Genomic DNA, 23,298 nt, shown 5'->3' on the forward strand with positions numbered 1-23,298 from the left:
ACTCGTGCCTACACCTTCCAAGCCTGAACAGAAGGAAAGACAAAAATCATGTTAAATGAGGTACTAACTTCATGTTAAATGAGTCTTTATGACTTTCCAGGGTGCTGACGGTTGCGACATGGATTTTTTTGGCTTTTCTGGGGGGCAAGTGGGGAGACAAAATTGTTTCCAGGGGTGATCCTGCAGCCAACGAGAAAGGTAGAGCTAGGGTAGAGATGGCAGGCATTGCAGACAGAGGAGGTCTTTTTTTTTTTTTTTTTTTTCCCCCTGTCCTTATGTAAAATTCTTGTCACAGCTTTATGTTGCAGGGAAATCCTTGCAAAATAACACTAGGACACTCTCCTTGGAGAGCACTTCCTTGTTAACTCTTGTAAAGCATAGCAAGCCAGCCATTGAAATGGCCGCATTCAAGGTGAATCTGAAAAAACTTCGAAGTTCTCCATCACGTTATGGGAGATGAAGTAAACCATTCACTTCATCATATTTCTATGTAAACTTATTAGCTAACCTTCTCCACTTTATATTTCTCCTGATTCATATTTTAAATGCCCTAATGTCACCATTTGGTGAGTTTGATATTCATTTGGCTTAATCGTTCTTTGCGTTGGCGTATAATGGTGCGTTGGTTTGGTCTGCTTGAGGTGCGGAGCGAAGGGACCTGCAAAACCTCAGGGAGACAAGGTAGGGTGCCAAAACAGATGGGAGTGTAATGTAGCAGGCTCTGCAGTTTGACAAAATCAGTAACTGAATCAGCGTGTTGGAGTTAAGTTGCATGATGTACAAAGTTGTCATCAATTTAGGTAATTTCAGTGGAGGTAATTCAAAATCCAATTTGAATGGATCATAAAATATCCATATATTAATTTTGAAAGCTTCTATGTGCCCGGGTCTTGCTTGGTTTTCCTCTCATTTGTGCTCCTGCAGGCATTTGCCAGCAGAACTCATGGAGTTAAAATTTCCTAACATCTTCTGGTTGGTCTCGGTCTAGTAATCTTCTGACTCTGTCATCCACCTTAAAACTGAACTGATGACTAGGACTCCTTAGGCATGGAGAAGACAGAGAAACTGATGCATGCTTTCTTTTGGAAATTTCCCCTATCTCTGTATCGGTTGCTTTGTAGGCCTCTCAACCTAATAGGATTTCTGGTGGTTGGTGTGATGGACCTCCACTTGAATCATTTGGAGGGAGTCAACCCATTTTCTACCTGCCTGATCCAAAGTCAGAGTCACAGTGTGGACGTGTTCAGCCAGAGTTTTGGCCAGTTGCTTGTACTGTTGGCACATGAAATGTGAAAAACGCTTGCCATCCCTAAAATGTTCTCAGTTGACTAGTTGACTGGCTCCATGGTAAGCCCACCTCAAGTCTGTCTTTCCTCATTAGCAATCACAGAAAGCAATGGCCAGATCATCCCAGGGAAGGAGCGTAGCAGAAGATGTTACCTCCTCTGCAGGAACGTGCTGTACCCTTGATTTAGTTGGCTTGATCCAGTGCTTCTTATCTGTTTCAGTGTAAAACCAGCTGGTTTAACTTCCCCTAGTGAAGATGGACACTCTTTCACCCAAAAAAACCAAAATCTGGCAAACTAGTAAGGGCCAACCTGAAATGAGATGTCATCCATTGCATACTTGTATGCAGGGCTGTGGCAAGGACCTGCTGGGATCCAGATTATTTGTTTATAAAAATGAAATTAGAAGCATGTTTTCCATGGTTGTTTGTGGAAGAAGCCTTTTTGATTTATGTTCTTGCATCTTTTGCATCTGAGATGAAAACCAGCATGGCTAGATGATGAGGTTCAGGGTGATACGAGCCAAACAGATGCACTTCAGAAAATGAAACTTCAATCTTGGGTTTACTTAGCTCATTTCCTAGTGTCATTACATTATCCGGATGATGAATGTGCTTTAGTTGTGTGATCCTACACTGAATATATTTTTATACATTTTTTCACGCTCCCTTCTGTTTATCTCATCACATAGCCAAGTTAATAGATTTGAGACAGTTTGATTTCCATACCATATGTTCTCTAAGGTGTTTTGGAGCGATAATTATGCTTACATATTTTACTTTACTGTATGATGCCAATATGTATCCATTTTTCAGGCAACAGAGGTAGGCAGACGTGTTCTGAGAGAAGCTCTGAGGTAACTTGTGTTTTCTGAAGGTGCTATCTCCTGTTGTCTTTTAGAGGAGCCAGGAAGGATGACACCTTGGATGTGAGGACAAGGAGATCATGCAATCACTCTGGATGCGTTTATTAGACGTATTTAACCCCCCAGCCCACTAGTGGGATGTTTCCTTGAAGAGCAACTTCTGAACCATTATTTCTATAACATTAATTATTGGGGAAAGTAGGAGATCATGCTGTAGCTCTAAGTATCGCAGTGAATTTAAAGGATCGAGGCAAAGCAGGATCTTTCCTGCTGTAGTTGCCATAGCTGACTGTAAAGGTAAATTATGAAACTGAATTATGTACTCACAGAAAGCCCAATTCCTTTTGGGAAGGTGATGACTTGTTTCCTATCTAACAAATCACGATGGGTGCCTGAAGATTAAACTCTGCTGCAATTACAAGCTGCTGCTAAGGCTTCACTAATTTACCTAAATCTCTGGAGCAATGTATTGAAGTTGACAAATCTGACAGCATCTGGATGGTACTAAATATGTTGAAACTTTCTTTTTTTTTTTTTAGAACAAGTGTAGTAGTTTGTTTTAAGTGGTTGTGTTAGAGGTGAACATGTTGTCCTTAGACTAAAGATGTGACTGAAGTTTGGAGGAAAACATATTCAGTCGGATTATTTGGTTATTTAGGCTGGGAGATTTCCTTGCCCACGCTTTCTTAGGGTTTGGTTTTTTTAATTAAAATTTGATTTTTCTATAGTGAATGGAGCCTGGTAGAATTCAAACCAGAATGCCAGTATAGATTTTTTTTTTTATTGTTTAGAGAAGTTGGCATTTGCTCAGTTAAACTTTTACCTTGACAAAACAGTGCAGAGAGAATGCCTATTTTCCCATAGCAGTCTTATTTTTACTGCTTTTGTAGAAATTAATGTCCTTTAATATAAATGCTGAACTTATAGTCTTAGTAGAGAAGAAATCTTGAAAAGTTACGAAAATATGGCTGTTAATAATTGGCGTTAGAACATAAATCGAGCAATTAAAGAGAGATTGGTATATAATCACTGGGAGTGACCTTATTCCATCAAATCCATTGGTATATTTTTCAGTTCTTCGAGCTGAAACCTCTACCCAGTTGATATCAGGACTGTGGCTGTGATACAGGGATAAAGGTGATGAGGGAGACTTCCAAAGGGGAATGTGAATGGGTTAGATGATAAAATTGGGGAATCCCTTTAGTGGTAGCTGTTTGGAAGATGGAGGTGCAGGAGGTACCTTCCTCAGGGAAACCAGAGAGCCTGGGTGACTTCTGATGGGGAGGGAATCCCAAACCAGCAAGTTATGGAGCATGAGGATGAATAAATGTGGTCTTGTGTTAAGGATGATTGTTTAAGTCAAATTGCTGATGAGTTTCACCGCAGACTTGATTGGAAAGGCTGAAGGAAAGTGGAAAATCCATGATGCTTAAGTGCAAAGTTGATGGGGACAGCCAAGAATACAACAAATGGTATCCCATGTGTCACACCCCAAATACTAACGGCTTAAAAAACATCCATGCCCTTAAATGTCAGGAAAACTTTGGATTATTTTCTGCCTGCAGCCAAGGTACAGATAAAGATAATAATCCTAAACTGGTTAAAATGCACTTTTCTGTAGAAAGTGACTTTTGGGCTCAGGACGGAAAGAGAGGATAAGATAGGAAACAAGATTGCTTTCCTGAAAAGCCAGACAAATCTCAAGATTCTGATCCAAATAGTGGTCTGTGATTCCTGTGCATGCAATATACGTGGACTTGGTATATCAGGGACAGCATTTTGTGGGGGACACACATGAGGATGTGACTGTTATGAACAGAAAGAAGAACTTTTCATATCATATTATGTCTCTCTCTCTCTCTCTCTCTCTCTCAAAAAAAAAAAATACAGTGTATAAATGTCAGTGACAGTAAAGAAATAAGGAGATCTATTTCAGTCCTCTTTGAACAATGCACATTGATTAGCAATAGCTTGGCATTCATCCAGTCAACTAAAATGAGTCCTAAAAACCTCTTTGTGCGAGAACGATGTGTCTCATAATTTCCTTTTTAGTGCACTTTTAATTTTTCCTTCGTGTATTTTTACATTTGCAAGAGTAACACACCCGCACCTTCTTCCAACCGTGTTTGTGCTGACAGCTAATCCTGGGAGCTCTTAGCGCATCAGAGAAGCCCTGTGTCTTCATGTGCCTGATGAGAGCTGAGAGGTGGCATCTGCGTGGGGACAGACCCATTGTTGCTGCAGGGCGATGGTAGAGAGGGTGGCTTGTTGTGTGTCATGGCCCCAGGCAGCTGCCTGTTGTTGCCAGCACCACTGTCCTAACGTTTCTAATTCTGCTGGTGAAATGGAGTGCAAATAATTGCAAAACCCAATAGGTTAATTATTCTGATTTTTTTTTTTTATTATTTTATTGCTGGATCTCCTCTTTCCCCCTCCCCCCCGCCTTTTCATAATGACCTTGCTTTGCCTCCAGCGAGAAAATTGAACTAATTTTGTTGACTTGTCTTTCTAAATACTCGTTATTGGATTTACTTGACCTCTTTTTCTGACCTAGGCAGTAGTGCTGGCCTTTTGCCAGCTGAATAATTTGTAGTGATCCGAATGTGTTCAGTTAAAATCATTTATGGTGCCCCTCACCTAACTTCTGCTTTAAAGAAAAGGTTTCTCATGAAACTTCTAGGTATGTTGATTTAGTTGGGTGGATGAGCATTTTGAAATAAATCCTTTGAGTATGGAAAAGATAGAAAAAAATGCTGAAATATTTGCAATGTTGCTGAATATGAATAAAAAAAGTAATAACTTGAGAAAAGTAAATGGTGTAACTTTTTTAGGTAGGATCTTGGAAGGTGTTTTTGTATTGAAGTCTTGTGACTTCAGGGAGAGGTTTGTGATCTTACATCATGTTTTAAAGTGTCTAGAAGTATGGTTTCTCATTTATGACTGATGCTTGATCCTTGTAAATCAGGTTCTAGTATCAGGGAAAATGCAGTATATTTTCTAGGTGATGATGTTCTTGTGGAAAACCATTCAGATCTGGATATTGTGGAGTGCCTGTAGTTCCCATCTCAGTTGTCCTTCATGTAAGTAAAAGGTAGAAATGAAACCAGCTGTGTTATCTGAGCCTGCTCGACTACAATCAGCATTGCATTTCACTTTCTTCAGATAACACGTGGCTGACCTTGGCTGTGTCCTGTTCCATTCCAAGGGCAGGGATGCCAGGCTGGTGCTGTGTTCTGTCTTAAATACAGGTCCTGCTCTGTGCCTGTTCCAGGGTGCGAGGCTGGGGTGGAGATATGCCCAGTGGTCCTCACTTGCTTTTGGGTGGACTCATGCTCGTGTTTCTCATCACTGATGTTCAATATACCTGATATAACAGTAAGAGTGACCCACTTGTGGAAATAATTTGTTTATAGGTGTTGGATCAAATGAAAGGTCCCCTACAGAAACAGGTGAATGTTATGAGGACTTGATGCAACAAGCCCTTCTCCTAGGACACTTGGAGATAGAAGACAAGGCATAGACATCATTTCAAGCTTACGGAAGCTACTGGGTTGCTCTCTAATTTAAAAGTCATAATTTTAAAAAAGCTTCAAGACACTTAAGGATTATGTTGATAATAAATTCCTCAATGCAGATTTGTTAAATGCAGCATTGTCTTTTTCTGTTACTGGTGGTATCTTTATACTAGCAAAGAAAGTATCTAAAATACACTGCTAATATTCTTTACAAAGGATGAGGCTTAAACCCCATATGTACTGCAGGTTTTGGAGGGATGTCTGTATTTCATCTCCTGAGTCAGGTGGAATTGATGGGTTTCTGTACCGAGCTCACTGTATGTTTTGTGGGGAAGAGGCGCCTCTGCTTCCCCTTGAACATGGAAAAGAAAAATTGGAAGAGGCAGGTCAGCACGTGGTGGAAAGTAAAAGGTGAGAGGGCCTGATGACTTTCTGTGGGAATAACCCTGCAACTGCAGATAATAGGCCTTGGATAATTAGAAGAATCACCTCAGAAATGTTCAAACCCAAAATATCCTAGGGGAGGCTTTAGAATTATAGCAAGTTTTAAAGAAAATGAATATATGAGGTGGAAGAGAGATTTTTCTCATATTGCATTTGGCACCCCATTTCAGGATAAGTGCGATTATCCGCTGACTGCAATTAGGGCAGATGCCATCACCGGAGCTGCTTTGTGAGCTGCCCTGCAGTGAATGCACAAACAGATGTCAAAGAAGCAGTTTTGCAGACCTGGCTTAAAAGAGCTTCTCTTTCTCCCCATGATGTTTCTGCTTGGGATGTGGAATTATCTTTGAGATGTTTAATACTTTGCTGCTGCAGCCTCTGTCATCTAATTTCTTAAACCATCTGAGAACGCTTGATCTCTATGGGTGCAGACTGCCTGAGCTGTGTGCTCAAGGACTATTTGTTTTCCATTTGTTTTAATCTTTTCTTTTTGAGGAGGGACGGGGTCAGAATTTATCTTTTGTAGCGGTGCTCTATCCTAATGAAAAATCATGCCTAACAGTGGAAAAAAGTGGGAAGCTCGCCCCCCACCTCTTATTTGGGATGGAAAAATAGTCCTTCTAAAGACAAGGGAGGACACATGGAAGTGCAAGACACTCTGAGCAGATGAGAAAAAGCAAATACATTATGCTAGTTTGAATTGAATATGCTCAGTTTTAATTTGTGCCCACTGAAGCATTGAATTCATTCCACTGCCAGTCTTCTGAATATTTCTATTTTTGCTGCTTGATCTCCAAAGAAACCAGATCTTCAACCTCCAGACAAGATGGTTTTTTTTTTTCCAGAGAATTTAATGAGATTCAGGCTGTTACCTCAATTGGATTAATTCTTACCTTATTGGACTAATACAGTGAGGTGTTTTTTTTTTTAAATTATTTTCCAGAATGTGCTTTTGAATTTTATTTGCTCAACGCCTGTATTCCTCTGCTATGTTTTTTTATGTGGAGCTCTAGCTTGGCTGGGTAAGGTGGAAGCTGTTATCCACATGCAAGAATGAAATCGTGATCCGAGCTGCTATGTTGTTCTAGCCTTTGCCCAAAGCTGTGAGGATTCAAATGAAATGCAAAGTCCACATATGTCTTTGTCCCCTGGTGCCATCTTAATCCTTGTCTGTAGATGCTGCTTGTGCTGCTTCGTGTCGGGTGACCCCATGGAGTTACCTGCTTGGCAGGTTTGGAAATTAAGATGCTTTCTTCCTAATCTTTATCGGTTGATGTAGAATTAGCAAAAGGTGTATCAACCCCCATAAACCATCTTTAAATAACCTGGAGGGTATCAGAGGCACCCTAAAATACATGTTTATTACAGCAGTGTTCTGTGTTACAGCATCTGCTGTGGATCCTCAATCATTTACTGCTTGTTTCATTTTAAAAAAGTGAATTATGGCATCCCTAATGGGTGCATTGATTCCCTGATACCGGTCACAAAACATTGTTGAATTTCTGCAGACTTCGGTCAGCATATCTGATCCATCAAGAAAAGCAATAACTTGATAACCTTCGGGAGAAGCTGACTTTCGCTCAACCGGGGCTTATAGTTCCTGTAGACCCATCAAAAGATCTGGTCTTTGCTTGGTCAACGTTTGTCTTTTATACATGTTGTGTTTGGATGCCAGCACTGATCCCTTGCTGGCCATCCCTAGCACTGTGCCTGGGAAAACAAATACCCTGCACATGTTGAGACTTTTCCTTTTGCTGCTGTGTTGTGGGTGTTTGTTTTTTGTTTTTTGTTTTTTTTTTTTTTTTTTAAATAAAGTGGTCTTTTCTATGATATTCCAATGCTTGTTTTAACTGAGCAAATAAAAAGTAGGTCTTGGTAACAGTACCTCCCATCTTGCAGAGGATAGCAACCTAGTTAGTTTATTAGTTGACTCACCTCCATTTTTCAAAATGCAGCTTGACTTCCTCCTGTATTTTTGCTCCTAGATGAACAGTGGAGGTGGAAATTTTCTCTGCATTGCCATACTGCACCTCTGTTTATTAAAAGGATCTCTAATTCCCCAAAATAACCTCATCTCCATAGTCCATCTGGTTCTTGCCTTCCCTATTAAAGATGTCGAGAGTGATGCCAGGATAGCATTTTGTTTTCTTACTCCTTCACATGAAATTCACAGTTTATTTCATGAACAATTAAAGTAGCCATTGATTGCAGTTCTGTGTCCTCATGAGAGCTGCAGCTACAGAATTCAGAAACAAGATAAAAATTTGGGAAAAAAGTAAGATTTGCATGGGAAGCTTTGCCCCCCGCCTTAGGGCTAAGTCGACAAAAAGACAAGCTGCAGTGCGGAGATTCATGCTACAAGCACTAACTGTGCTAACGGTGGTGGAATAGATAATATATAATACGTGGTATTTCAAACAAGTTGTCCCTTCAGTTTTAGAATATCAATATCAATTAGTGACATATCAACCTTGAAATACTTTTGATGACATGCATTATTAAATATTTGGATAGCTCCCCCCCTTTTTTTCCTTCTCTTTTCAATATTAATATTTTCAAAGAACTACAAAGCTTGTGTTTTCAGGTAGCTGACAATAACTATTTTTAGTGAAGCTGTCATCTATAATTCAAGGGATTTTTCAGTACTTCTTGGATTGTAAGAAGACTTTTGTTTTTGGTTTCGTGTCCTGATACATTCAGAAAACTCTTCTTCAAGTTTAAAAGCCACTCTTGTGTTGTGGCACTTACCTGACAGCTTAATTTTGAGATTGAATATGTTCTTTTGTGGTTAGTTTATATGCAACATCCTATTTTGCCTTTGCTTGTAAATTATCCTAATCTATGGGATGAATATTTTTAATAAATATGGCATTGAGTGGAAAAAGACTTTTTTTTTTTTTTTATAAACTAAGTTGCTGGAAGTCTTGTTTAATGTATGACTCATCCTGTTTGGTGTTTGTTTGCTTGGTTGTTTGGTTTGGTTTTTTTTTTCTTCTTTGTAAGGTAACTAAACAGATCTGGCAGTAGTTTTAATATTATTTTCTCTTAGATGGCACACTTCTGAATGCTTTAAGATCTAGTCTTCATGCTAGCTAGGCTATCTATAGAGTGTATAGGTTGCTACCAGCTGTGCCTAGGCTTGCAGTCTGTGGATAATGGGATCAGGTACCTGGCACCTGCATGGACCGGGGAGCAGAAGGAGGCTTTCAGGTTGGTGCTACAAGCTGTTGTGTAGTTCTGCACCGAAAAGAAACACTAATGTTGTTGGATTTCTAAGTGCTCAGTTTAAAGAGTGGAAACTACCCTTATGGTCTGGCCATACAGATCAAATTTCTAAAATATCTAGGTTAAGTGATGCACTAAGCTCTTTTGGCTGCTGAACTTCGAGAGGAGACGGGTAACACATGGCATCATCTCCTACTTAATACGAACCTAAATCTAGTCATGAGCAGCTGCTGCTTTTTTTTTTTTTTTTTCTGACGAGGCTGCAGTTATTGCTGCTGAAGACTGACTTTCATTTATTGCAGCAAAGATGATTCTCTTTGGGGAAATGATTTCATCTGCAGATGGAAAACGGGAAGGAGGTGCAAGCAGAAGTGGCAAACTGGAGGACAAAACTCACATGCATTTTGCAGTTAGTTGAGGGTCTCCTTCATTTAAGGAGGTTGTTAAAAGAACAAGGATGGGCTTGTATGGAAGCCTCGGCAATTTGTGTTTTGGAAATAAGAGTTATAGCAGAAGAAACCACGGCTGGCAGATGCCAGCAGCTGCAGGGGTAGGTGCTCATGGTACTGTAACAATATGGACTTCCAAAATTATTCCTATTCAGGTGCTTGAGGAAAGCTGAATTGTAGTGTTGCTTAAAGAATATGAGACAGGGTAGAAAAAATGGAGTATTAGCTATTTAAACTCTCGTTCATTAAAAGGTATGCTTTACCTAAAATGTTAAAAAATGGTATTTGGCTTCTGACCAGCCAGAGTTGCTTTTTATCATTTGTTTTAATCTTGAGGAGTATATATCCTATCGGAGGAAAGTTGGAAAGGTCTTTTTGGCAGAAGAGAAAGCTCAGGGTTTTGTGTTGATGGGTCACCGGGAGCAGGCAGGAAATAATTTTTGTGAAATGTAATAAAATTGCGTTGGTACACTGGACAACTTTACTTGAAGTGTATTGCTTGCCAAAAAGATTTTTCTGTGAGAAAGCTTTAAAATTATGCCTTTTCCCCTATCAGTTTCCATCCATAAAATGAGGAAAGAAAGGACGTCAGTAATGACATTATTGTAACAGGAAAAACATTTGAAATTATCAAAATATTATTTGACCCAGTATTAACTGAATGTCACCACATTATTTTTTTTATTAGGGAAATACAGCACAGGTATTGTCACTTCCAAAGTGGTTTAATGTTTATTTTGGTGTGTGCGTGGGCTCTGTGGTAAGCAAGGCCAAGAAGCCTTGGTTTGTCTTGGGTTGTGCTGGAAGTGGGTTGAGCATCCTGAGGAAGGAGACCCCCCCACTGAGGATATGCTGAACGATGTTGTTTTCTAACCCAACAAGATACTTTCAAAAGGATTGATATATTGATACATATATCAGTTATCATCGATATATATTAGTATATAGTGAGATATCAGTACTCAAAACACTCTTACATTATGATGAAATTGCAATGTGAGAAATTATTTCTTGATGATAGCATATAAAAAAGTAATTTTTAAATAAGCTGCCGTTTATTTCCCTTATCTTCAGAAACTTTCTAATGCAGCGATATGGTGGGATTTAGGTGCTAGTGTAGTGTATTTGTCTAATCCTTATTGCTTCTGGAAAGGCAAGTATCTTCTTCCTCAGCTATTATTTCAAGAGTGATGCTTGTGGAAGCTGTAAGTGGTACTGGAGTGCTACGCTGCATCCTTTTCGGCACGGCAGTAGTCAGGTTTCTCCTGCAGGGCTGGATTAGAGGGGAAGGATGCCTTTATTTCCCTGGCTTTTGTTCTCTGAAGCTCTTGAGCTCCTCTAGGATAGAAGTGCCTTGTCCTTAATGTCGGTGTAATTCCTAGGCTCTGAAAAAGTTATTGTCTGCATCTATTTTGCGGCTGGCAAATTGATCCTCAGTGTGAATTCCTGTAGTCCTTGGCAGTGTCTCTCTGCTCTAACACTTCATATCCTTCGTTTTTAATAGGTTCAAACCCACTTTTATTGTAAGCATTGATTATTTTTTTTTTCAGGCTCTATATGTGAAATTTTTGGCTGCAAACAAAAATATTGATAGCTAGGCATGTGTTTCATGAGATAATAGGAAGATCTTGTGTCCATTTGCAGTTCATACAGCTGTCTCCCTGCTAGCTGGCTCTTCTCCACACTGATATTAATGTGATATTTGACAGTGATTTATGCTTTCGGGATATCAACTCCAGATTTGTTTCCAGTTGGGTTTCCAGAGGCTGAACCACTCTGTGTACACCTGTAAGAAGCAAATCCAACCAGCAAAGCTGGAAAATCAGATATTTTGGCTGTTCATGTGAACGGAATTGTTGCACTGGTGAGGGATGTGCTGTCAGACAATGATGCTCAAGCCTGGAGTTAATCTGGTAAAACTTGAAGGTGCTCTAAAGGTAATTTTGCCACTTCTATAAATGACAAATTTATCTTGGTATTTGGAACAGGGTTGTCATGCCTCTTGTCAGTGACTGCTTAATTATTCATTAGAAGAAGCAAAACAACCTATAACAATGATCCCCCCCTCCCCGCTGCCCCAGAAGTCTCCAGACACTTGGGATACACAAAGCATTTCCTTAGTTTCTGGCTTTTTGCTAGTCCTTGCCATTCAGTGTACGGTCCTTGTTAGTTATGTAGGGAATAAGAGAAGAGTAAGTTCAAGTTAAATGAGTACCACCCTTGCAGCCTGAGAGAGCATTCGACAATTTCCTTTGACTTTTTAAATTTTACTTCTTCTTATTATTTTTTTGGTTTCTGGCAAAAAAAAAAAAAGGCCAAGAGAGCAGCTGGAGGGTATGGTGTCCAACACGGGCTTCGTTACTGGTTCTCGTTTGTCAGAACAAAGCTTTTAATGATGCTGCATTTCTGCTAAGTGCCCAGCATTTCTTGCACCCTTGCTTACTTGGATGCAGTTTCATCCATGAAGTGCCAGGACACAGAGAGAATTAACTTCCAAGTGCTGTCTGTTCAGCGAGTACCAAGAAAAAAGCTGATTATTTGAATACTTTAACACCACTGCTGCTATTTATGTGTAGGGCGCACATTTTGGGAGAACTGTAGTGCTTCCAGAAATCAAGATGATTTCTGGAACCAAGTGACTCAAATCAGGAGCTCAAGAAAGAGGAACAGTCCAGGGCAAGATTTGTTTGCACCATTTCTTTGGGTCTCCCAACATCACACAAAAATGCTGTGATGGAAGTGAAGATGGAAATCACTTCTCCTATTTGGTTTTCTCAATCACAAGACCTCACCAAGCCTTCCTGTAGTCCCTTTTTTTATTAAATTTTAATTTATTTTGCCCTTGTCTGTGCCTATGGTGGCATCTCCAGCTGCTGAAGCAGGAATCCCATAGACAACAGTTTTGTTCGCCGTGTAACCTGGATTAATTCCTTGGACGCTGATTCAGTGCCTGCACAGAAGGGGCTTTGACCTTAAGGGGAAGAGTAAGTGATCATGTTATTCATGACCTAATTCAGTTCCTTGTTCGTCAGAACCACTTGCAATGGCTTCTAGGAGTAATTTGTTTTGCAACAGTTTTTCCTGTAATCTTTTAGAGATTTTTTTTTCTGTTTTTTTTTTTTTGGCTTCCCACTTTCATTTTGTCTCAGATAAAACATTTGGTAGAAGCTGACAGTTGTCCACATGAGATGTATCAGCAAGAATGTGATGGATGGGTAGCAGCATCCTCACCTGTCTTCCAGCTGCTAGAAGAGGAGGAACCACTGAGTCGTTGGACCACAAGGGAATATCAAAGCCTCAAGACATGGGGTAATTCCAGGCTCTGGAAGGGATTATCATATACTGAGGTGCTTTATGTGTCCGTGGGCTTCTTAAATAGCCAGAAATGTCAGATTAAAGTATGGGTGAACAGAGCCCATCTCTGAAAGAGAAGAAAGTCCTCCGGTGCACAGCAAGAAGCTTTCAGGTGGCAAAATGAAATACAAGTCTCATCCTCTAGTATAGAAGTGAATAGACAAGAAGCTGATAGAGTTGTTTGAAGTGCTGAATAAAAATGAAAAATACAGGAAAAAAAGAGCTTGATAGAACTTTTCTGAATTTTTCAAGCCACAGGTGAGCTTAGGAACAACTTAGAAAATGCTTGTAACCTAGTTTAGGTTATACTTGGTGTGGGCAGCTATATGTCTTTGGGAATGATTTACACAGTTTGAGATGTGTATTCACAACTTCTTTTATATTCTGGGAAACGTCCTCAGAGGCTGAGCAGACATCTCTGACTGTGCAGGCATGTCAGTGTTGGGTCACCCTTACTTGCAGAAATATTTCCCCCTACCAGAGGCATGGTGGTTAATGCCGACCAAGTGCAGTTTCTCCTTTTATTATTTTTTTGACAATAACAGCCAAAAATCAGTTTATGAATCCGACTTGGATTGGTGATGTTGAGAAGGTTTACCTACAAAATTGTTTCGGTTTGCAGGAAGTGAAGGGACACCAGATTTTTAGGTTCACCCACGTTTACTTTGAACTCCAAGCAAGATGAAGTGGATTTAGCAAAGGAGCAGAATTCTTGATTGCAGAATTGGGGCCAAATGGAAAATTTTAAGGGGAGAGGGAAGAAACCACAGAAGCAGTAAAATGTGTAGTTGGGGTGCTTCTGCCATTGCACACTTGTCCTCGCTGTTGCAGGAGGTGGGTGGTTTGGTGCCTGCAGGGGTTGTGTTTTAGTTGTGTGTTGGCACCTCATCATGCCAGGTCCAGCAAGGACTTCTGTTGCTGCTGAGCATCTGCAAGTGTGTCTCCACTCCTGCTTTCGTTTGCTGTTCTAATTTAGGTTGTCTCGCTTAAGTGCTTTGGTCCAAATAAACTACTCTGAAATCTATCCAAAAGACCTTTCTTCTGTGTATGGACAATCTTGGAGCGCTGCTGTGTTCTTTTTTTTCCCCATCCAAGCTTATCATCCCTTTTGAAGAAGTAAATTTGAATTGTGATTACACATGTAGTTGAAGATATCCCTGCTCATGGCAGGAGTGTTGGACTAGATGACCTTTACAGGTCTCTTCCAACCCAAACCACTGTGTGATCACTATAACACTTACAAATCTCACTTTTCCTGCATTAGAGGTTTCATTCTTCTGGATGGAACTCATTTTGTAGGGATTTTATTGCAAAGCAGTCCCCTTGGCACCTCCTGCCCTCCCTGCATCAATACCTGGGTCCATAAATCTGTGTTTTAGGTAGCACTACCTCAACCACTTGCACCACGAGGTTCTTTGAGATGGACCAACGTAGATGATTAAGGAACGATAATGACGTTTCTCTCCCATCAGCAAACAGCAGGAAGAGAAAAACATCGTGTGCACACAGGAGAAAGATGATAAAAAGGAGAGGATGAAGCATTATATAATGATCAAATGAACTGACCTGTAAAACTGCAATAATAACCAAGATGTTGAGCATCTACATGGGCTGTCACCGATGTGTCAGTCTGGCATGGGTTTTGATCTTGTGGGAGTGTTATTTCAGGTACCAGCAGCACGAGGCTATTGGCTGCTGCAGGAGAGAAATTCAGAGAGCTCTTGTGCTGATATATTCAGATTAAGCAGTGAAGTATGTTTAAATTGGCCATTTCTTAATCAGATCTTTAAAGTTTATCTATTTCAAGAATTTCTGTCCCATAAGGTATGCCTTTTGACGTACCAGTGGATGGATAAATCCAGGCTGTCGTGAGCAACAAGAGCTGCCTTGAGCCTGTTACAATTGCCTGAGGATTGGGAAAGGGGAGAAAGTTTCACTGTTTTTGTAGTCCCTTGTCTGGGTTATAGGATGTTGTGATAAAACCAAGTGAACTTTGCTTCCAGAATTGCCCCTTTAGCAGCCTCAACACTGACACTAATCTCTGTTTTTTCCAAATCATCCAATATTTGGCAAACTCTATTCATGATTTCAGGCTTTAGCTGTCACAGATTATTTATGACGGGTACTGATGCTTCCAGTGGAAGGTTTATTTTGGATTTTTGCCACGTGTTTCTTACGCTGTCCCGGAAAATGAAAATACTGCAATTGGTCTTTCTGAACGGAAAAATAAGAACCGTCATGACTGAAAGCCTCCATTTCAGTTACCTTTTCAAAGCTAATTGGGGTGTCCTTATTTGTTTGATATCCTTTATATATGTGGTCATGTATTTATATTTAAATTGAGAAAGCACGTTTGCTGCCAGTGTTTCTGTATATTAAACTGTGGTCAACTAGTAAAAGATTGCATATAATGTAAAAATAAACCACTATTTACAAGTTTAGTGTATGCACGAAGCCTAGTTGACCGTCTTAATTTCAGTATGCTTTTTCTGTCAACCTGCTGGTAATCAGATTATTACTGCGATTTTTATAAGGGCCTCTGAGCTCCTTGGAAATATCAATCTGTTTTGTTATGTAGGAGGACACAAGGCTCATGTTTGTTTGGAGATTGTGCTTTTTACATTGCAAGTAGAATTATGTTATGGTAGTAAAATTGAGCAAAATCAGCATGCAAGGTCAATTTGAATAAGAGTCTTCATTCAAACTTAGACAATGGAAAAGGATATAGGAAATATTAGACTGAAAGTATATTGGCCTAAAATGTCATAAATTCTTCCTTTCACAGGCATGCATAGTCCACAAATTTTGGCCGGAGTGTTCACAGGAGTTTGCAATTTTTTCTGGCCTCTGAGGTCTGATGTATCCTCTGGGTCTCCGTCTCCCGTGGGATCAGCATCCCGTTACTGCTGCCTCCATCCTTGCCAAAGCCAGGACATGAAGCAGCTGAATGGTAGTTTAGTAGTAAAGTCAGGTCATCGCATAAGCAGCCACTTACTCGGGTACAGAGACAAGTGTCCCCTTTCAGTAAGATACTAGCTTTTCTTTTCCCTATAATGGACTTAGGTGTAGCATCATTTTTTTATACGGTCTCATTTAAATTTAAACACGTAGCAACGCGAAATGTCTCTAATTAAAATAGTGAATGGAGCAAGTATTCATGGGTTGGAAAATACTTATTCGGGTTTGTTCTTTTCATGTTCCTATTTAATTTTTTGTGTCCGTACTCAAAAATATCTTTAATTTTAAAAGTCACGTAAAAGCTAATATGACAGCCTGCTTGAACAGTTGTCATTAGGAGAGCCTTTCTCCCTGACATATGCTAATTAGCTAATTACCTAATTATATGTATTTCATTGCAATATTTTCTCCAAAATAGTTTGGAAGCTGACTGTCCGCAAGAGGCATGTTTGATGTTGAGCAGAGCCAGGCTCATGTGCATCAGCAGTTGGGAGACCACAAGCAATTATCTTCATTAAAGTTTCTTTGACCTAACATAATACTCCGAGACATGTTTAGCGTTATTAAAAGTAAATACTGTGGCAAGCCTCCTGTGATTTATAAGGCTCAAATTAAGAGTTCTTTGCTTTCTGACCTTGCTAAATTTCTTAGTCATTAGTGGAAGCTTATGGCGTTTGAGTGGTTTTGGTGAGGAATTGGCTCTTCTGCATTCCCAGAGTTACTGGGGCTTTTAGCATCTCCATGGGGTTCATGCTTGGCTCGTAATTCTGCTGAATTCAAGTTGTTTGGATGCAGAAGGCACAGATGTTTGTTATTCTGCTGAATCCATGCAGAATAAGCATCTATAGAGAAGTGAGGAAAGCTCTTGGGTAGGCGGGGTAGAGCAGCCTGATGCTTTATAGAGGATTTATTGAGCTTATGCATGTTTGACAGGAGGGAGGAGGTAGGAAAGGAAGGTTGGTTTGCTCAAGGTAACCAACTTAAAGTCGTGTTTGCAGTTCTCACATGAGTCAGCAGGCTTTGATATGCTCTGATAACTTGAATAAAAATAGCCAGCCCTCTTGTCGCAAGCTTTGAAGTAAAATCTCAATGAGGAATTATCTAGCTTAAGTGTGGTGGGGTTTTTTACCCTTCTTGAAGAAAAGCTGATGCTGAAGCCGTAGAGCTAGACAAAGAAAGCCCAACCCGGCACTTAACTGACATCATCCCTGTTGCATCTGTGCCTATACTAAAGCTATAGGAAAGAAGCTGGAGCGTTTCCCAGTATATAATATATGTCCTGCTACCAAGCAATGCGCCGGGAGTCCCTGCCAGATGTATTTCACTGTGACATATTAACTTCTTTGCTTTGAATAGTGCATGGCTGGGGATAATATACTTAATGAAACATTGGAGCGAGAAACAATACAATGTAAAATAATGCTTTTCATGTGAGGACCACAGAAATGCTTGTAGTAAATGAAACAAACTTCCAAATCCCAGCCTTGCATGGATGTAGGTGATGAGGGTGGCTGTGCTTGGACTGAAGGTCTTGGAACCATGTATGTAAGGAGGAGCGTGAGGACAGGGCGACTGTGAAAAGATTCCTCTGAATATTCTTCCTGACATCAAATATCTGAAGCTCAGGAGCTCTATAAACCTGACATGGGTTTTGACCTCATTTTTTGACTGTTCTTGATCACCCATTGATGTCATCAGGGAACTCTCATAGTCATGAAGCCTTGCTCCTGTGGGGCAGTGCTCAAGGAAAAGCTCAACATTATACATAAAATTAGGATGTGCATCACATAAGCTTTTATCTATGTTAAATGTCACCTGTCACTTTATTGCCCAGATCCTGGCTCTGAGGGTCCTCTGCATTTCTTCGTAGTTACCTTTTGTCTGTGTATTGGAATAACTCTTAACATCTTCAAGGGGAGTTTTGAGTTACAATCAAATTGGTGGAGAACTGAGGATCATTAACTCTGGAATTGCTTTCATTTGTGGCTGGTCGTGGGGTGTCATCTTCTTGTAGTGATTAAGTTTGAGAAATTAGCTGTGCATTTGATGTTTCAGCACCAGAGACTTGTGTTCTGTGGTTTTTAAGCAGTATGAGAGAAATAAAGCGAGATTGTACGAGTGAGTTGTCTGTAATACTTCATATCTCATGTCAGATATGGACATCTCAGAGAAAGGCTGACTTAGTGTGTGGAAAAATGTTGCTGTTTGAATCCCGGTGGGTTGAAAATCTCCTAGACAAGAAGAGAAAGGAGTATTTACTGTTCGCTGGCACTGGACCATGGGATAATGTATCTAGGGCAAGGACCAGGTCCACTGAGGAAGGTGATGATCATTTTCTCTTAGCAGCTAAAATTTGAGGGTGTTGTATACACCACACCCATGAGAAGCTGATGATTCTTCTCACAGTCTGGATTTCAGAGCAACTGTAGGAGTAGGTAAATTCAATCAATACAAGGTCCTCATCCTAGGAGTGTTGGAGCAAAGCATCAGGCGTATCAGCAGTTTGTGCTGTTGGAGGGGCAACACTGCAGGAGTCATGCGTCCCTTTATAGTGTGAGAGAACTTGGAGCTTGTGACCACTGAGTAATTCAATTTATTTTTTTTAAACTTGTGACTAGGCAAATCATTGTGTTTCAAGAGTCATTTTGAATGTTCTCAGAAAGACCTTTGAGTTGACAAGAGGAAATGGCCTCAAGTTGCTCCAGGGGAGGTTTAGATTGAATATTAGGAAATATGTCTTCATTGAATGAGTTGTCAAGCACCTGGAACAGGCTGCTCAGGGAGGTGGGGGAGTCACCATCCCTGGGGGTATTTAAAAGATGTATAGACGTGGTGCTGAGGGACATGGGTTAGTGGTGGACTTGGCAGTTAGGTTAACGGTTGGATTTGATGATCTTAAAGGTCTTTTCCAACCAAAACATTTCTAGGATTCTATGACAAAGAAAGCATTTTCCTTTTGGTTGGAGTATGCCTTGAAGGTGATATTTTGAAGTTGAGGGTTCTTTTTTGTTTGTTTGTTTTTTTAAGTTAGCACTTTATGCAACTGTTCCAAATCTCAAAAGGTTTAGTTCTCTAACAACATCTAGAAAATGTGTAATTTATGTGTATGGGTAAGTCAGTGTTGGGAAAGTCAGAGGGTGTTTTCCAAAGTCACAGTTAGCTGAATGATGCTTTCCCTAAACTGGCATGAAGTATGCAAACATGGAAATAGAGGCACTAACTCTTAAATAAGTTACTTGGTAATACTAAGCAATAAGGCTGTAGCAACTTCTGACATGAGGAGAATGCCACACTGTCGATTCAGTAGGCTGTCTGGTATGCTGCTCACACAATATTGATTTCATTCTCTGTAAAGTACACTGAAAATCAAAGGGTCTTTTTGAATCTTTGCTTCAGAGTCAGCGAAAAGTTAGCCAAAGCTTGGGGTGCTGTGGGTAGTTACATCTAAGTAGAGGGAAGCCTGTGGTGTAGGTAGTGTTTGTGTGTTAAATACCTTTATTTATTACAGCTTTGGTGTATGAAACCCCTGCTCCGTTTTCAGATGTCATTTGGGAATCATCATTTGCTTTCTTTAAGGCAGTTGGTATCGTCACTTGAGTTGCTCCCATTGCATCTCATGGTGCTTTTTCAAGGATCCCTGCCAAGATAAATCACCTAACCTATTTTTGTTTTGCTTTTTTTTTTTAGTATTGCTAACATGATGACCTGACAAGATATAGGACAGTCCTGACTATGCAGCGCAGGTACTGATGGGAAAGGATCCAATATGAGTGTAAATGATGTTGGAGGAAGACGACGCTTTGAGGATAGCGAGTACACGCTGCACATATACCCGGGGAGCATTGCGGAAGGGACTATCTACTGCCCCATCACTGCCAGGAAAACTTCCACGGCTGCTGAAGTGATTGATTTGCTCATTAATAAACTTCAGCTCGAGAAAACAAAATGTTACGTCCTTGCCGAAGTGAAGGAGTTCGGTGGGGAGGAATGGATCCTCAACCCTACGGACTGCCCGGTCCAGCGCATGATGCTTTGGCCTCGCATGGCCCTGGAGAACCGCATCAGTGGCGAGGATTATCGCTTCCTTCTGCGGGAGAAGAACCTGGATGGATCTATTCACTACGGAAGCCTCCAGTCCTGGCTGCGGGTGACGGAGGAGCGGCGCAGGATGGTGGAGCGTGGCTTCCTTCCCCAGCCCCAGCAGAAGGACTATGATGACTTGTGCAGCCTGCCGGACTTGAACGAGAAAACTCTCCTGGAAAATCTCAGAAACCGCTTCAAGCAAGAAAAAATCTACACCTACGTAGGCAGCATCCTCATCGTTATTAATCCCTTCAAGTTTCTACCTATTTATAACCCCAAATATGTCAAGATGTATGATAACCATCAGCTGGGAAAGCTGGAGCCCCATATTTACGCTGTGGCAGACGTGGCTTACCACGCCATGCTTCAGCGGAGGAAGAACCAGTGCATCGTGATTTCAGGAGAGAGCGGCTCAGGAAAGACACAGAGCACCAACTTTCTGATTCATCACCTCACCGCCCTCAGCCAGAAGGGATTTGCCAGCGGAGTAGAACAGATTATTCTTGGAGCTGGACCAGTGCTTGAGGTGAGATGAAAACGATAATAACGCGGAAGCTTTCTAATGGTGAAAAAAACCACCTCAGCCTAAGTAGTTGGGGTTTTATTATGTCACTAATCTGGGGTTATCTGCTGAATGCTGGTAATAAAGTTACAACAATATTATCAGGAAGAGAAGGTTGTGTTTCCGTCTACAGAATTCTACCTGTTTTGTTTTGTTTTTTAAAAAAAAAAAGAAAAGTAAAAGTACAACAAATGTCTTTCTGACAAATTTATTAATGCTTTGTTTTCACTCAAGTGTTTCTTAATACTGGTATATTGGTGATTTTTTTCAGTTAGAAAACGGAAAAGAAAAAGCCTTTCTTGAATTTTTGGTAGCCTTTCTTTGTAGTGCATTGAAAAGAGAATTCATTGCACATAGTGTATTGATAGTGTTGTATTTGTGCAGATTCTGTGCACTCAACTTCATTGTGCTGGGGAAGAGATCAAAGGTAAATTTCATGGTCAGTTTTATTTTCTAATCACAAGTACTTGATTTGGCCTGTGTGATTAGTTACTTTATGCCTTACTTTTCCTGTGCATGAAAGGAGATTAGATGAACTGCACCATTAACTTTGCAGATACGAAACTCTAAAGTGGGATACAAGCATTCATTCATTAATTTGCCTTGAGTTTGCCCTGTAACTCTTTGAAATGGTTTTCCTTAGAATTGCCAATTTTGCTTGTTTGAGAGTTTTGTTTGTTAAAGCCTGTCTGCACGTGGGTGACATGCCCATCGGCTTCAGCCATGGCGTTGTTCTTCTATGAAGCTGCAGTACAGAGAGGTGGCTTGATGGCTAAGTTTTCTTCTCTTAAAATAAAAAGTGGCTTTGACTAAAGGATAGTAAAACTCACAGATTTTGGGGGATGCTTTCTATTTTGAAAGGAGTTTTTGGCAGTTGTAGACAAAGGTATCTTCTTTCTGTGTCTATATTCCATTAATGAATCTTAGGACGTGGGTCAACCTGGAGGTGTTCTAAGACTAGGCTGGACGGGGCTTTGAGCAACCTGGTCTAGTGGGAGGTGTCCCTGCCCATGGCAGGGGGTTGGACTACCTGATCTTTAAGGTCCCTTCTAACCCAAACCATTCTATGATTCAACTACCAGCAGAAGATGGAGTCAGTGGAAGGACTAGTGCTCACGGATGTCTCAGCTGAGGATAAGCGAACAGCTTCATTTTGCAAAGCCAAGAAGTTTTTTTTTTTTTTCTGTTTTCATGTCTGGTACAATGGGCTGAGCTAATTTAATCTGGAGTTAGCAAATGATTAAAGCCATTTGGGATGGGCTTTGCCCTGTCCAGTAGCAAAGTTGTATAACAAACTGAAGGTAAAGAAAACTAGAAAGGCTTTTTTTTTTTTGTCAGTCTGCATGGAACTGTGTGTTATTTCTTTTAAAGCACACAGGCAGGTGGACTCCCAGCTCTTGCACTCGCCAGTGTTTCTCCTGTCATAGTGCAAGAGATTATGGAGCTCTTTCTTGCTGGAGTCAATGAGAAAATACCAGGCCAGGCTCTGGTAGTCTGCAATTAATGGTTGGTGACCCAGTTAGGAGACCACATTAACTTAAGAAAACAGGTATGAAAACTACTGCGTTCCATCTCCAATCCTGTTATTTGAAACATTTGCATGCCTGTTTGGTTTTTGGCATGCTTTTTAATGTGTCATGTTGGACCAAGGTCCACTTTCTAGTTCTCTTAAGTAGTATCAGAGAGAGCATCTCTGTCTAGCTTAGATTTCCAGTGGTGGAGAAGAGAGATCTCCATGAAAGGGAAGGTAGAAGGAAGTTTTGGGAATTTTCTTTTTTCTTAAATACTGCTTTTTTTCAGGAATAGGTAAATAGTCCAGTTGTAAAACTGCCTGAGCATCACTCAGTCCACTGATGCAGTCCCTTAAATAAATGAACTATTCCTCCTACTTGAAAGATAAATTATTATTTTTTTTTTCTTTTCCCCCCAAAACCATACACACTCTCATTGCTTATAGTCACACAAGCTTGTTTCCGGAGGCAAGAAATAGAGGCTGCCCGTGAGCTGCACATTTCTTTGCCTTTCTCTCTCTGCTTGCTGTTATTTTATCTTATGGAAGAGGGAGAGGGGGCGCAAGCAATTTCGGGGTGGTGCAATTTGAAAATCCCAGGTCATCAGGACCCCTGTTGTTACCCCTGTGTTTCAGGATCTGAAGTTTAAGCCTACTTGCTTGGATCTCGGATGGAAGGCAAATAGCGCAAATGGTTTATGGTAACACTGCTTTTCTTCCCGGGGACTGTTGTGTGTGTTGGGATTAGGTATAGGGAAGGGATGCGCTAAGCTTCTCTGCTTTCCTTTCGCAAGATCTGCAGCTGTTTTTAAGGAAAAAAAAAAAGTAAATCTGAATCATCCCTGTTATTTCTTTTGCTTTTGGACCAGAAGTTTGCATTCCTTCGCTCTGGCAGCTGGACGGCTGCTGCTGCGCTTCTCTAGCTGCCTCCAGGTCTCTTGGAGAAAGTGAGGGTAATCCAGAATTTCTTCTGCTCGGGCAGCGCCAGTCCCAAAGAGTCACAAATTACGCAGCCTTAAAACGCGCATTACTTCTGCTTTCCCTTCC

At 40.6% G+C, this 23,298-nt stretch overlaps 1 protein-coding gene across 7 annotated transcripts in view; it reads left to right on the forward strand.

Annotated features, from left to right (window-relative positions):
- MYO9A (myosin IXA) overlaps window positions 1-23,298 on the forward strand; it is a 188,701-nt gene that overhangs the window by 14,507 nt on the left and 150,896 nt on the right. For all 7 annotated transcript variants that reach the window (XM_063345594.1, XM_063345596.1, XM_063345599.1 and 4 more), the window contains exon 2: window positions 19,784-20,705. In XM_063345594.1, coding sequence (XP_063201664.1) covers window positions 19,863-20,705 — 843 coding nt within the window. In that variant the 5' untranslated portion in view covers window positions 19,784-19,862. The remainder of the gene's footprint in view (window positions 1-19,783; window positions 20,706-23,298) is intronic.

The sequence above is a fragment of the Chroicocephalus ridibundus genome, chromosome 9, assembly GCF_963924245.1.
Source record: "Chroicocephalus ridibundus chromosome 9, bChrRid1.1, whole genome shotgun sequence".
In the NCBI taxonomy this organism is placed as follows: domain Eukaryota; kingdom Metazoa; phylum Chordata; class Aves; order Charadriiformes; family Laridae; genus Chroicocephalus; species Chroicocephalus ridibundus.